This window comes from Ammospiza nelsoni, chromosome 18 (genome assembly GCF_027579445.1).
Source record: "Ammospiza nelsoni isolate bAmmNel1 chromosome 18, bAmmNel1.pri, whole genome shotgun sequence".
Taxonomy (NCBI): Eukaryota; Metazoa; Chordata; class Aves; order Passeriformes; family Passerellidae; genus Ammospiza; species Ammospiza nelsoni.
Window position 1 is genome coordinate 8558476 of NC_080650.1, and position 15594 is coordinate 8574069.

Sequence of the window (15594 nt, forward strand, 5' to 3'; positions counted from 1 at the left end):
ATTTCCACATTTTCACCTCGAGGCAATTGTTGATGCCCTTGGCTTAATGTTGTTTTGTGCTTCTGCTCCAACAGCTGCTTGCTCTTAGCTGAACTTGTGCCATTGCATATTTACTAATGATTTTGAAAATATGAAATGTTCCTGCATTTTACAGCTGGTAGAAAGTATGGTTTTAGTGCTGTGTGGAGGTGATAGTTTAAGGTACATTCTTCATCCTTTCTTGCTGTGAGTTACCATCAACAGCGGTGAACTGTGAGGGATATCTGGCTTTAAGGACAGAAATGTACTGATATTTTTGAAATCTTTGCTGTTCTTCAAAAGAACTGAAAATATATGGGTGAAAAAACAGTTTTTATTTACCACACTCCTGGAAAGTACAGAGTCTGACCATGTGTTAAGTGATTACTTGCATTCCAGGAAAGATGGATGGTCACATAATGTTGTACTATTCAGTACTGCTCATCCATCTTCCTGACTCTTGTCCTGCTGCTGGCAGTGTGACTTCCCTTTTCTGTGGTGGAGATGGGCTTGAGATGTTTTCATTTATCTGCTGTTTTAACTGAAAAATAGGCTCCTGACATGAAATGTTTCACAGGGTTCTGGAGACCAGCACGTACCCTGTGCATCCTTGCCTCTCCCAAATATCTCCATTCCTGGGCTAAGTATCTTACAGCTTGGTTGTAGACTTCCATCTATTTTTATGTCTGTATCTTACTGCTGATGACTATTGGTTGGGATGGCTTAGGAGGGCTTATTGACAGAGATTTTAATTTCACAGTGTTTCTTTGTGTCACATTTCCCCCCTCTGCAGCAGAATTGCTTAGCAGTTCATGTTCCTTGGTCTGAAATAATTAGTGCATCTGACAGCGTGATCTCCATTGGGAACAATGGTACAGCTGGTCTGAAAGGTGCTTTACTAGAAATGTTTTGTACTCTTCCATGTATCCACATTCTTCAGAGAGGAGTGTCTCTAGCACAGGAAGTCATGACATTACAGCATGTAGCTGGCATTTTTTTAATGCCCATAATGCTGAGATGGAGTCATCCTTTTATCTGAACCAGTCATATGTAATTGTACATAAAATACTATGTATGAAATTGCAGACAGACAGAAGTATTCTTGACTGTTTCTCCCTTGTGCAGGTTAGCATTCCTGGTGGATGCTGCCTGTGAAGCCAGAAGGCTGCAGAATAACTTTGTTCACAGGGTGTATGTGTGAATTCCATTGAAAATAAGCAGTAAAAGAAAAAGGTTTATTTTAAAGTACTGAATTTTGTCATAACTATGGGTGGATGCAGTGCAAACCTGGAGCTGGGCTGAGAATGGTCTTTGATGTGTTAAAAGATCTCCCACAGGCCCTGGTGTAAATTCTGTACTTGAAACTGTAGTAGCAAGACTTTCTAAGGAACCTCCCACTGTGTGCTGACCTTGTGCAAAAGTGGTGAAAGAAGCTGCAATCATTTACCAAATGGTGTTTTCTGTGGGCTTGGAATCTGAGTGCTTTCCATTTCAGCTTGAGGTTTTGTATTTGTTTGATTTGGTGGTTTCTGTGTTGTGGGGTTTTCCCTCTAAGTTTAGAAGGAGATTTAATTAACTCATAGATATTAGATTTGAAATTATTTAGCTTAAAGATAGATTTTAAATTTTCTCTCTTGCTATATTGGGTGAGTGAAGCTTTTCCTGTTATTTTTTACACAGCTCCCCCCCGCCCCCAACCATTTAATTCCTCTTTCTCTCGTCAGGCTAAATAAATTATGCAATTTTTTTGTCTGAGGGGGAAGTCATTATGACTGGTTATTTTGTTTTTTCTGTTTGGGCTGAGTAAAGCTCTAAATGGGTGAGAACACTCGTTTTGCTGTCAGGTCTGTTGTTGCCCTCGGTAGTCTGGCAGGTCCGTGTGAGTTCTTAGCATCTTGTGACCTGAATGTTTGCTCTGAGTAGGTGGTTGCTAAGAGGATGTGCCTGCTTTTATTTTTCTAGAAGAGCAGGTCTGTGCTTTACAGAGGAACCAGTGGTGGGACTGGATTTTAGTCTAGCATGGAATTAGAAGCCTGTTATCAATATGTTATACCAATTACCAGGTGTATGTGAACAGCTTTTATTCAGAGTGCCTGGTGACTGGGTTATTACACCCAGTCATGTTGTTTGAACATTAGATGTGACCTCTGTCTTGATTTAGCTTAGGCATGTGTTTCAAGAAGAAACAATTGCAATTACAGTCTGCTCTTATGTTGTAAACTGTGGATGAGAGAATGCACACCTGTAGTTTAAATTCTCTTTTAGTGATTTCCTTCTGCAAGACAGTTGCCTACTAGATCCATTCAAAATCAGTGTGTTTTGCATATAAACATTTTTTTTTCTGTTTAAAAAGCTACTTATTCTCTAGACATAAATTACCTGGGATTAGTGCAGCTCACTGAGAGGAAAATGTGCTAAATTGCTCAAAAACAATGGTTGGTAAATTGACAATCACTGTGGAGAAGAAAGATGGACAATGATGGTTAGGTGCAAAAGTGAGCCTATGCATGGTGCTGGCACTGACAGAATGGCTGTGAACAAGCTTAGAATTGTTCAGTTTTGCAGACAGACCTTTTTATTCCCTGCAAAATGTTTTGAGGGACATAAAATGAAGTTGAGTTATTAGGTTCTGGCATTTGATAGATGAAATTGAAAAGAAAAGGTTTTAAAAAAGTTGTACTTTTTATAATGCTAATTAGGTGTGACAGTGTAGTGATGGCAAGTAGGCAGTGAACTCACAGAAGCAGGAGCAACATGTTTGCAGATAGTGACAGTTTCTAGTAAAGGATATATTCACATGGAGAAATTCTACAAAAGAGCCGAAGCTAGAAAGTGAAAACAGGTTCATGGATATAGATATTGTGTTACAAGTAGTTCTGTGAAATGTCTCTAAATCAGATTGGGCATTTGTGCAAGTCTGGTGGGTTCTGGCATACACAGTGATTGGAATGGAAATAGGATTCTGAGGCTGTTGCATAATGCAGTGCTCACCTATCGAAGCATATTTGTGTTGAACTTCAGCTCTGGGAAAATGGAGCAGGCACTCCTCAGTGCCACACAAGAAGCAAATGGGTAATGCTATGGTAATAGCTGCTCACAGGCTATCTTTATCAGGAAGGTTTTACCACAGATGTCTTGAGAGAATGATTTCCCATCCCCTCCTGTCTGTTAAAACCACAAACATGCAGTTTAAGGCATGAAGTGATCTGAGCTGAAGGAGTTTTTAACAGGCTGAGTTAACCAGAGATTTTATCTGTTATGCTTCAGTGATCCATGACATGACAGATGATTAGTATATGTATAAATTTGCAAGAATAGATAGCATTTCAAACACAGCACCATTTTTTCTCTCCTTGCCAGAGCTGCGCTGCACCCCGGGGCAGTTTGCGTGTCGGAGTGGGACCATTCAGTGCATCCCCTCAGACTGGAAGTGTGATGGGCGCCCCACCTGCGAGGATGAGAGTGATGAAGTGGACTGTACAGGTAGGTAAATCTAAGAGACTGCTCAGCCCCGTACCAGCTTACTGTGCAGCAGTACTTTGCCTCTTTCAGGTTGAGAGGAGTAGTGGATTTGTCTTTACAAACAAGCTGTGGGTCTGCTGGTAGATAAAACTAGCACTGGGAGATAAAAGAAATATGGAGAAGGATTCCACTGATTGATGAATGGAAAAAGATATTTGCTTTTGCAAATCAACTTTAGGTTTGCTGATAAATGAAATAAGACATTGAAAGATGAAAGAAACAACGGGGAAGAAAAACCCCTAAATTGAGTAAGAATTAAAAATTAAAAGGAAGGGGTATACATTAGAGGGAAATCTTCTGTATCAGGTGTATTGGGAAGCATGTACCTCTCAAGTACCTCAGCCAATGGGGAAGGAGAGAAGGGAAATGTGGCTGGGAAATTTGGATAAAAAGGAGGCTGCATCCTCCAAAAATCCGAGAGATCCCAGGGGAATGCCCCGTGGCCTCTCCTTTTATTTGAATAAAGCCTGAAAGGACTCCTCTGTCTTCTTTTTGGACATAAACCTCTGGTGTTTGTGGATTAATTTTCCTAACAAGGTTGTTTGGTTCTTTTTATTTGAAACTGGTGATTGCTGGGTAGAACTGTACCCATTATTAACAAAGACTGAGTTGGCTTCTCTTCATCTTGAGCAGCTAATACTGCAAACAGTTTTTTGCTTGTCTGAATTATCCTTCCATTCTTATGGTCAGAGCAGGTATCCTGAAGATGAGGAGAGTTTGTGGTCTAAAAAGAGACTCTCCTGACAAGGAAAAAATGTTGCAGTTAAACTGAAATGACACATAAGCCTGTGGTTAAATTTGGAATTACTGATTTGGTTGTGTATCACTCAGACAGTGCTGGGTGACATTGCTGGACTTGGGTAGAGAGTTGTTTTATTGCTCCCTGTTCTGATTATGCTTCTTGTGCTTAAGTGGAGAACTTTGTTCTGCCAGACAAGCTGGTGTATTTGCACTTCATAAGCTCCTATGACTGGATGCTTTGAGGAGCCTGTCACCAGCAGTGGATCTCTGCTAAAGCTACTGGATACTGAGCTGTGCTGAAAAAGAAGCAAAGAAATATTGTGACTGTACAATCACAATTTGGAATGTTTGCTGTTGTTCTTGAAAAACAGGCTAGTGCAGCTCTTTCTGTGTATGTTAAAAGTGAATTGACCTGTAATTTTTTTTCGGTTAAGAACAATGAGACAGGTATCTGAAAGCATGAATTCAACTGTGGCATGATTGAAAATTTTTTATCTTTACAGCGTGACTAAATTACATTCAAAAACTGTTTTAAGAAGTTCTTTTCCAGTGAACTACTATGTTTTCTTGGCAGAGAATCATGTGAACTCTGTGGCATTGCCATAACAGCATTCATCATTCTGAGTTCTCAGCTGTTTCAGAGTGGTGCTACAAAATAGTAACATTGATGTTTTACAGCAACAAACTGTTTTAAATATCCATATTATTTAAAGGAATTAGAGAAATAAATCTAACATTCAAACTTTGAAACTGTGCTAGAGTTAGCCATCTCCCCAGTGTGTACTATGGACAAATAATTGAAAGAATGTCGGTGCTCTTTCCAGAAAACTTTTTGTGTAAAGGGGAAAAACAGTTGGTAGTTTGTTCTGACACTGAAAATTAAGCTCTGCCATTGATAGTCTATTTAAGGATATTCTTTACAATGTGGATGTCCTAAAGAAAATTGCTTTTATAGCTGTGCTGTTATTCTTCCTTTTTAGCTAACTTTGGCCAAATGTTAAAAAGCTATGGACCTAATGAAATTCTGGAGTATAATGGAATTCAGTGGCTAAGGGAGGACAGAGTCATGTTAGTGTTTGGATTTACTCAAAAAGCACTGAAGACTTTGCTTGTGGGAACATCTGAACTTCCACATTAATAGAAAACTATTTTTATCTTCTCCTGTTCCTAATGTATTAGTCAGCAACTTAAGTTATTGCCTGGAGTATGCACCAGGATGGTGTTGACTAAGGACTGGAGTTCCAAAGAATGTTTGGTATATTGATGGGAGGAGGATTTTATGGGAGTAACACTTCTCAATACGTGGGTTCTGGTGTTGTGTTTGGGGTGTAGACTGTCTAGCCTGACATGATAAGAAGAACTTGAAGGTTAAAGAAATGAAATGTGGGAAAGTCTTGATTTACCACCATGTCTGTGTGCATGAAGAGAAGAATAATGTCTGTAAATACCAGAGGGGAAAATGCTGGACAGCAGAGAGAGGAAAGTATTCCACTTGATGAGAGGAATAATTAGATAAGTAATTGGTGAAAAGGCTGTGCTCAGTAAAACAGCCAGAAAGCAGGTGTGGTGTTTGTGAAAGAACTGAGATATTTGCACAGTAATGTGAGGAGTGCAGCCAGCAAACCAGAGGAACAAGAACTACTTGTGTAGGATGTAGAAACTATTATACCTGTAACAATGAACTTGGTGGGATTGCATGGTGACCTGCAATGGGTGTTGAAGGGCAGGGGTCATTCAGACCTGTCAGCAATAGAAGAGGTTGGTGTACATGGGAGTGCTGTGCTGGAACATAAAGAGGAGTAGCATCAATGAAAGTAAACCTGAGGGCAGAATCGGTTTGGAAGAGCAGTGAGTTTGTGTTGAGGAAAGCAGTACAGATGTGACAGTCACAGGAGAGACTGTCTTGGGACATTGATGGGGAGCTGATGCTCCTAATAATAGTAACACAGTCATACTCAGGAGTGGCAACTTTCTGCTTTGGCCCCTGAATTAACAAGAAATGATGCAGCTTTAAGTGTAGAAAATGCCTTTGGATTAGATGAGCAGTTGTGTGATGATTCAGCTAAATGTAAATACTTTAATTAAAATGTTCTTCCCTTCAATAAAGGCGGTCTGAAGACTAAAAGAACTAGTTAGTGAAGCCACCTGGACTTGTGAAACTTGGAGAATTATAACATCTTTAAATTAAAAGGCATGAAAACTCTCTGAAGCATGAAAAGAAAGCATACAAGAAAGGGCCCTGAATCTGGTTGTGAAGCTTATTAATCTTCAGCCTTTGAGCCACTAATGGCACACTCCAACATGAGCAACTCAGAACAGATCAATGGCAGTGAATTAGGGTTTTGTGGTGGTGTTAAAAGTGTGTTTCAGTGACTCCTTAGTCATGTTGGTGTTTTGAAAGGTTTATTACAAAGCCATTGTAAGTTGTTTGCCACTGTTGGTTCACCTTTTTTAGGCTTAATTTCATTTGTGTTAGTAACAAAGGTCCTATTAAAAGAAGAGCATCCATAATTAATAAATTAGTTTGGTAATCATATACTGGCTGAAGTGCAAGTAACATTCCAAATTGTAAGAATCTTTGTTTGAATTTCTTCTGGCAGTTTTTTCAGAACACAATTAAGTAAGACATTTAATTCATTGACAATCAGAATAAGTGTGTGAGATGCCTATTTTTTGCTGTATTTCTCTGAAGATTGTAATTATAGATGTTTTTATTCTCACTGTCTCTTATCATAATGACCATTTTCCTTTAAAACATGGAATTCCTCTCAGTCACAAATTTTCCATGTGCAAAGTACTGTTCCCCCTGCCCTTCCCACTAGGCACCCATGTGTCAGTGGAATCTGCTGCAGTGATTACCTTCAATCCATCTCTGACAGACTAAAACCACTGTCTGCCTACTCCTGTGAGCAATACTAAAAATTGCTGGGAGGGTTCATTATGTAGCATGTGCCTGTGACTCGCTTCTGCTTAAGCAGTGGAGCTTCAAGAAATTTGTGGACTTTTCCATGTCAACAGTAATCGATCCTAAAAATAGTTTATCCCAAAGTGGTGTATTTTATGAAATAGTAGAAACAGGCATTAATATCTTCAACAAAGACTTTTACAAATGGAATTTATTCTTTCTAATCACTTTCTCTCATGTTTCTACACAAGCAATCAAAGTAGAAACACAACTTTTCCACCTCTATAAAAGTTCTGTATTTAAACCCATAAGAGGGAAGGGATCTGCAGTTTACCTTTTACTGCTTATTGGATTTCCAGCTTTGCTTCTACCAGAATATCAGATCAGCTTCTGCAGATATCCTGCCTTCTTTGCAGGCCTTCTGGTGTAACTCATTTCAGGAAGCTGAGCAGAGCAGGGTTTAGTGTAGCTCTGGTGTGTTTTCCTCCCAAACTGCTGGCTTGATGTTTTTTTCTGTTGCCCATGAATGAAAATTGATGTCTTGAATTCGAGTGCCCTTCATAAATCCTGTCCATATCAGTTTCACATCTTTCCCTTCTGATGAAGCAGCAGCTGCAGCAACCTGTTTTGAAGTGATCAAAAACAGCTTTGTGTTTTGTTTCACCAAGGATGTTTTGTATGCTTGAAGTGACTCTTGACATTTGTGCACTTTTTAGTACATCTCTTTTTTAAAACCTAGGTATTAATGATAAAAACCTCTGAACATTTCCACACCTTTCCTGAGCTCTTGCTGAACTCCTATTTTTTTTTACCCTACCTTGTGGTGTTTAAATTATAAGCTGTTTTCTGCCAGTCCATTACTTTGAATAGCACTCAGCACAGCAGGATGCTGTTCTTGCTTGGCACTGATGTCCTTGCACAATGCAGTTGATAACACACAGCATGGAGCTGCTTGATCTGAGAAGAATCACTCCTCTCTAGGAGCTTCTGAACTATATTTTCAACTACTGAGGCACAAAACTGGATTTAATCTTGAAGTTCTCTCACCTCTCAAATTACCAGATGGAATTAGAAGCTTTCTAAACTTTCAGTAATATGCTGGACAGAAAATTTGAAGCTTTGGGGACAAGGCAGCTTTTATGTAAATTTTGAGAATCTGTGTGTTTAAACAGGAACAACTCAAATCTTGGAACTAATAAGATATGGCAAGACCTGGTTGTTTCCCAGGCAGTTTAATTTTGACATAATTTGACATAGTACATCCATCCTTATGAAGGGATTTGCTTGAGTGACTTGACCTCTGTTACACAGTTTTCCAAAAGGTAAAAGGAGCCATCAGCATGGCAGACTTCCTTTCTGAATTGGTAGCTTTAAGTTTTAAACAACTGGAAATAGCCACAGAATCACCACTGTTAGATGACTTTCTCTTGATGGATAGCCCTATACTTAGACTATAATTGTGCTGGAGTGAATTAGATAGCAACTGTAAATTGGAAGGAGCTGGGTGAATACTAATCATGACTTGATCAATTGGGAAACACATTGGAGGATGCTTGTGCTCACTACTTTAATATTCAAAGGGTGAAAAAAAATAGTGCCCCATGGGTTCTTCCTTGAACCCATTTTTTCATTTTCTGCACCAACTAGCCAGCAAGTGACATTTCTGGAGTAATTATGTAAAGTCAAAGAAACAGATCTCTATCTGTCTTGGCTAGTAAAAATACCACTGTTGCCCGTATTGCCTGTGATTGTAGTATTTAGAAGAATAAAGATCTTGGAAAATAACTGGTCTTCCAAAATTTCATTTCTTTTCAGGATATGAAGTGTAAGTACTGTGGTGTAAGAAAGTGATGGCTTTTCCTTTGTGAAACACTCAGAGTTAGGTTCTGATCTTCTGAGTTGTTGTTATCTGAAGATGAGTCCATGGCACTCTAATTTATTTTTAAAGATAAAATTATTTGTAAAAAGGAAGTAGGAACAGCGCATAAAATTCTTCTGCAGAGTATTGCAGAAGTGGAATAGAAATCCAGTCCAGTTACACCTTTGCCACCAGAATCTGCAACAGCTTTTCATGGCAGTCAAGTGACTTAGAGGCTTGTTAGCATTTCTTTATTGCCCTGGAAAAAGTTGTCATTGTTGCTTTTCTTGGGAGACAGATATTCAGGTCAAATAGAAGCAATTTAATATTTGAAGAGCACCAGTTTATTAAGCAGCTGACAGCGCTGGGCTTGAAGAAGTGGCTTGTGGTGACTGCTTTGTGCCACTTCAGTCCTGTTTTCAGCATGAATCTGCTGACAAGGGCAGATGCTGAGGAAGGAATGAGTTCTGCTTCCTGGGTGGAAGTGATGGAACTCTTTGTGTGGGATCTGTGTAGCTGTTTTTCAAAGCATCTGGCATAAATTCTGTTAATTTAGGATGTTAGCCTGTGTAACCCTTCCTTAACCTTGCATGTTAAAACCTGTGAACTTTGGTTTTATTCCTGGGGGAGATAAATTGTTAAGTCCTCGTGGGCGTTCTGTTTAGCTGCGGAGGGTCAGCCATATGGTGCTGCATCTGCTCGCACTTCTGAGAGGGAACTGATTCTTCATGTGTTTGGTTCTGACTGGTTCTTTGGGTTTAGCTGCTACCATTTAATGCCATGGGAAAATAGAGCTCCCCATGCTGAGCTCAGTAGAATTTGATAAAGATTCTACATTAGTTAGTGTTATTTTTAAAGCCTTGCTATAATTGAAGATTTGCTTTTTCAGTGCCTCAGTATCGCTCTGAAAATCATAGTGTAAACAGTGCTACTGAACCATTAGGATTAAAAACAGATTCTAAAACTAAAAATAGATTAGCCTTTAAAGTAATAAAAAATCAGTAATTTTCACTGTCAAATAATTTTACTGTTTTGTGTCCTTTGAAGTGTATGCTGAGTTTCTTGGCACTGACTTCTTGCCTGTGATAGATAACATATTCTAATACTGAGCACCAGAATTTCTACTTTATTCCTGTAAGGCCATGTGAGTGTATTATGCACAGCCATTCCTTAATGGGTGATCTCTGTAGACATGTAATTCCTAGGATAATGTGATAATTAAATAGCCCTTGCTTATCCCATTAACCCAGGGCCAACTCAGTGTGCTAGGGACAGATGAGTGCAGAGTGACTCTGCTGTTCCTGGGCTCCAGCTAGGGATTTGTTCTGCTCATCAGTGCCTACATTTGTTCCATGGAGTGCACTGTTTGATGTTGGGTCTCGTGGAAGTCTTTCCCCCAGGTAATGCAGTGAACAGCCTGCAGCTCAGGGTTTATATTACCATGAAATTGCTGTGGACCTCTTGCTTTCCAAAGATAGTCCAAAAAGAGAAAGTTTTATTGACATGGTTTCATATATATTTCAAACAGAAGTCTTTAAAACTGTTGAAGAAGACTGTGTAGCTTCTCTTTATTTGGGATCATGTCTTTGTTTGTTTGGTTTAGTGAGGCTAAATGGAGATAATCAGCTGTAAAGGAAAATAAGCAGATTTTTTATACAGAAATGAATGTCTACATAGCACTGTGCTGGTTAAACCCTATTACCTTCAATAACATCTAGCAATATTAAGTAACATACAAGCAGATATTTATAATGCTTATAGTGTTGGGTGTTAATTTCTCTCTTTTCAAGGGTAATCTCTTGTTTCCACATTAATCATTCTTGGTGCCCACCTCCATCTTTCTCTAAGGTTTCTCCCCACCACCATGCCAGCTTTCCTGCTTAGGAACCTGCTAGTTGTGCTGGCTATGGCCCACCCTGCCTCCACCTGAACTGGGTGCTCCTTATTTACTCCTGGTAGGCACATGGAGCCCTCCAGCCCCTTTTCTTGAATAACATCTTACACTGTGTTCTTCCTAAGTTACTGAATCTGGTGGTCATGTACACCTGGTAACCCTGACACTGAGATTAGGGGATGTGGGGGCTTATTTCAGAAGTCACCAACTAACTTTTCCTTTAGAAGCTTGAGAGTGAATAAAAAAAGCCCTGTTCTTCTGGCTGGAGATCAGTCTCCTTTCCTGGTTTTAATTACATCCTACATCTCAGAGCATGTGTTGGAAAATGTATTGGAGGAGTTGTCTTATGTCCTTGAACACACAGCTGAGGAACAAAGCAGCTGGGGAGTGGGTAGTTCTGTAAACAGGAGCAGATACAATGTGCTGGGGGTGATGCATTTGCTGCAGCAGTTGAAATGACGAGCAGCAGGTCCTGTGTGCAATTGCCAGCTGGTGAGAATCTGCCAAACTATTTCATTTACCCTGCACAAGTGTGTAATGGCTTGTTGGTTCTTTTCAGTTGAAGGTATTTCAGTTACCTGCTGAGTAAAATGGCCAAGCTGTTACTGCAGGGACCTGCCATCTTTGCTTGCCCGAGTCAGGTATCACATATGTCTTGAATTAAAACCCAGAGAAAGTTTAATAAAACGAAATCTGCCTTTGCTTGCATCTTTCACCAGTAGTAACTATTCCTCCTGGTCCCCAGGCTTGACAGGGGACCAGAGAACTTACCATGGGAAGGAGAACATGGACTCGAGGCACAGCTGGGGGAGAGGAGCAGACACCACCCGCTTCCACACCGTCAACGTGGCTCAGCCCGTCCGCTTCAGCAGTAAGTTGCAGACTGGGAAATCTGGGCCATCTCTCTGCTAATTAATTTACAAATTTAGGCTATTTTTAAATTAAAAAGTAGTAGTCTTTTCTGTTTCATAGATTTTTGACCAAACTTTGACTTGCAATGCTATTTCAGGTGTTTGTGCATTTCTTTTATATATGTCCTTCTGTTACAACTCATTGCATAGTTGTAACAGAATAAAAATGGATAAAAAAACCAAAAGAAACAAAACAGAATAAAGAGGCTTGAGAACAGAACTGTGAAATGCAATGAACAGAAAACAGTTTCTGAATTTTAAGTTTCTTAGGCAATGCAAAATTAATAGTGCAAGTTTAAATGTCATCCTCCTGTCCTGTGATTCTTTCTGTTAGCCCATGGGCCTGTGTCATCCAGAAATGCCACAAGACTTTTGTTTCAGGTTCCCTTAGTTGAGTTAATTGAGAGAAAGCAGAGACATCAGTTCACACCATCACCTTCTTATTTCCTAAAGATCTGCCTTACAGTGGTGATTTTTACAAAGCAACCAAGAATTTCCCCAGAACTTCTATCACCTTCAATGATTCACTCTGGGGGCAGGATTATATGAATACTATTGAGACTGTAAGAGTAGGTTGAACACTTCACAGCACCTTGAATGTATTGCTAATCATCTTAAAGAAAGACAGTCATTAAATTGGCCACCTCCAGGGTTTTTGTGCTGCTTGTTTTTGCTTGGATTAATCAAATTTATTGGTTTTATAAAGATGTGCAGGGAAATGTGTTCCACAGTAGATGGTCAGTCTTAATTAAAGATTTTAAAGGCTGTGACAATGTGATGGAACTTTACTAGGAGCCTAATCTTTCTAAAAACATGTAAATTATCAGAAACTGTAGTAAAGTAACTCTTCAGGGATCTGTAATGTGTGCACCTCCTCCTCTGGAGGTGAAGTGCAAACACTACTGCGTGTACGTGCCCCAGTGATAATTGATTAGGATGCATTACCTTAAAGATCCTAATTTGGGGGGAATGGTTTCCCTTCTGTTCTTCATGTTTCCTAGGAAAGTGCCCAACAGGATGGCAGCACTATGAGGGCACAGCCAGCTGTTACAGGTTGTATTTAAATGGGGAGAACTACTGGGACGCTGTGCAGACATGTCAGCAGGTGAACGGGTCCCTCGCCACCTTCACTGCAGACCAAGAGCTCAGCTTCATCCTGGCACAGGAGTGGAACTTGGAAGAAAAATTGGGAGAGGAAAACAACCGTAGGTGAGTAGGAAGAAAAGGACAAAGATCTCATGTTTACAGAGAATGGTTTCTGTGTGCTACAAATATTGGTGGTTCGGTTTGTGTAGAAAATCTAATGATAAAATTTACATCAGGTGAATAAGCCACTGTGAACGTGCTGGTTGGCTGTTAGGCAGTGCCCCATCTGTAGTTTATGTTTTAATAATTATTAACAGATAATTCAATTCAGCAGAGTCTTTTTATCAGCAGAGTCTTCTTATCTTCAGCTTGTCTTAGCAAGGGACAGGTATTCTCGAGCTACATCAGGAAAGTGGATTTAACAATGACTGCTGCCGCACTGCTGTGTATAAAAATAATTATTTAAATTTTTCAGCAAAATTTTGATTTCTATTAAGTACTTGTAGCTCTAACAAAGAGCAATTTTGAGATAGGAATGAAGTAAAAAGGCATTTTGAGTTGCAACTACTGTGTTTGGGTGGTTTTAAATATTTCTTTCTGTTAGTTCACAACAAACAATTCCTCCTTTTTCTGTGTATGGGTTTTTTGTCACTCCTGGGCTGCCATGTCAGATCACCAGGAGTGGCTGAGTGGTGGTGTGTTTCTGTCTGTGAAGAGTTAAATGGTTTGATCCAGAACAGTCTGACCTAGGTTGTTTATGTTCAGAAATACTTGACTTCTGGATGCTGCTGTATGATTTTTGGGTTTGAGATACTGAAATGCTGCCATGACAACAGAATAAGGTGGTGTTTATGAGTAGAAATAAAGGACACAGTCAGTTATAATTTGTAAACCTAGAAAACTAATAAGTATTTTATCAAGTATTTTCCTCTGTTCCTCAACTGTAGTCTCTCTACATTGCTTTTACATAGGAAGACATTAGAAGGTTCTGTCTAATTTAATTTGTTAATGTGTTTTTGGCCTGTATCTTTAGAATGTAACTTGATTTGCAGGTTCTGGGTGGGATATCAGTATGTGATCACCTACAGAAATCACTCTGTGATGGAAGGTCACTGGGAAGTTGCTTATAAAGGTGGGTCTCTCAAATCGCTGCTTACTTCAGTGCCCATGAAAATTGTATTAAAGCATGAATATGATTTGAAAGAACAGCATGACTTCTTTGAGTGGTAATGTTGAAATAGTATAGGTGAACTGCTTTGCTTCAGAGGGTAGAAGTGGAAGAGTTTAATACTCAACACACATCTTATTTTGAAGTTTAAGTTTTATGGGTGTTCACGCTGGCATGGAAAGAACATGTCAGTTTTTTGGGTTTTCCCCTTGATTAAATGAGAGAAAGGAATTACTCTGTAATTTCTCATTCTTTGTGGTGAATGTTTAGATGAACTGCTGATTCCCGGTTCTAGTATTTGCAGACTAGTCTAGCATGTTTGGAGGTTTTAGCTTTTTAAAAATTGGTAGAATTTTGTATACTAAAAAATCACACTTGAATTTTGCAGAATTTACTTTTTCTTTTTAAAGTATTTTCAGGTAGTTTACTTAAACCATTTCAGAATTTGTGCAATCCCAGAAATATATCTCCTTTTATATGAAAAACTGAACATTAATTTGATGGGTGTCACTGGCTAAACCCTTTCAATTGCAAAACAAGCAGCTCCCTCTGCTGAAAGTGCAAAGCTATGTTTCTACACCTTTTATTATTAGTTAATTTATTAGTGAGATTAAAATCATAATACAAACTCTTATGTGTACAGTTGTGTGTTTAATTCCTGTACTGGTTTAGGTAATGTAGAAATTATAACAAAGATGTTGTTTTTTAAGCATCAGCACTGTGAATTCCAGTGTAGCATTTGAAAACTAATCTGAATAGGTTTTTTTTCATCCATAGTTTTCAGTATCCATGGATAATCTGGAAGGAAAACTCTCCTTTAGGTACAGACACATAATTATGATCAGAATTTTCAAACAGTTGGGTCTTGAAAAATACTTCCTTTGAGACATGAATGCAAAGATTCTCCTTAAAAGGACCTTTCTTTGCTCCTTGGAAAGCTGACTGCACTGCCATCTGCTGACAGAGTGGTCACAACAGAGAGGCATGAATTACAGAGAAATCATCATAACTTTATCATGAGTTTTATTTAATTTGATGCATTATATTAATTTAAACCTTCTCAATAACATATAATCTTCTGTTTTTAAGCTTTATATTTAACAAAGAGATGCCTCTACAAAGTAAAGTACATAGTAACATTCAGTAGTTTGTGAAAAACTTTTCTTAGGCTTTTATTGATGCAGACTCTGAATTTCTAATACCTGTTTGAAAAGTGATTTAGGCTTCTAAAGCTTGCTAATTTTAATTTATTGTTGTGACATGAGGAACATGAGTCCTCCAGAAAATGCCCTCAACACCTTTTGCGCTGTTTGGAGCCCATCAGGATGCTGTTTCATGATTGAAAGCACCAAACTGTGGATGCCCTAGTGCATCCCCCCAAACATGGAGCAGCTCTGTGAGGGCTGCACAGGTGGATGCACATCTTTGGAAGCACTGGTGGGTGCATGGAGTGCCAGGCACAAAATTGCTGTGTGGGTTCTTGCTCCACTT

General features: G+C 39.1%; 1 protein-coding gene across 1 annotated transcript in view; it reads left to right on the forward strand.

The window, feature by feature from the left end:
* The window catches only part of DGCR2 (DiGeorge syndrome critical region gene 2), a 45686-nt gene that overhangs the window by 16764 nt on the left and 13328 nt on the right, over nt 1-15594 (forward strand). Inside the window, exons 2-5 of the mRNA XM_059484947.1 lie at nt 3379-3501; nt 11684-11809; nt 12851-13058; nt 13988-14067. Of these exons, the coding sequence (XP_059340930.1) occupies nt 3379-3501; nt 11684-11809; nt 12851-13058; nt 13988-14067 (537 nt within the window). The remainder of the gene's footprint in view (nt 1-3378; nt 3502-11683; nt 11810-12850; nt 13059-13987; nt 14068-15594) is intronic.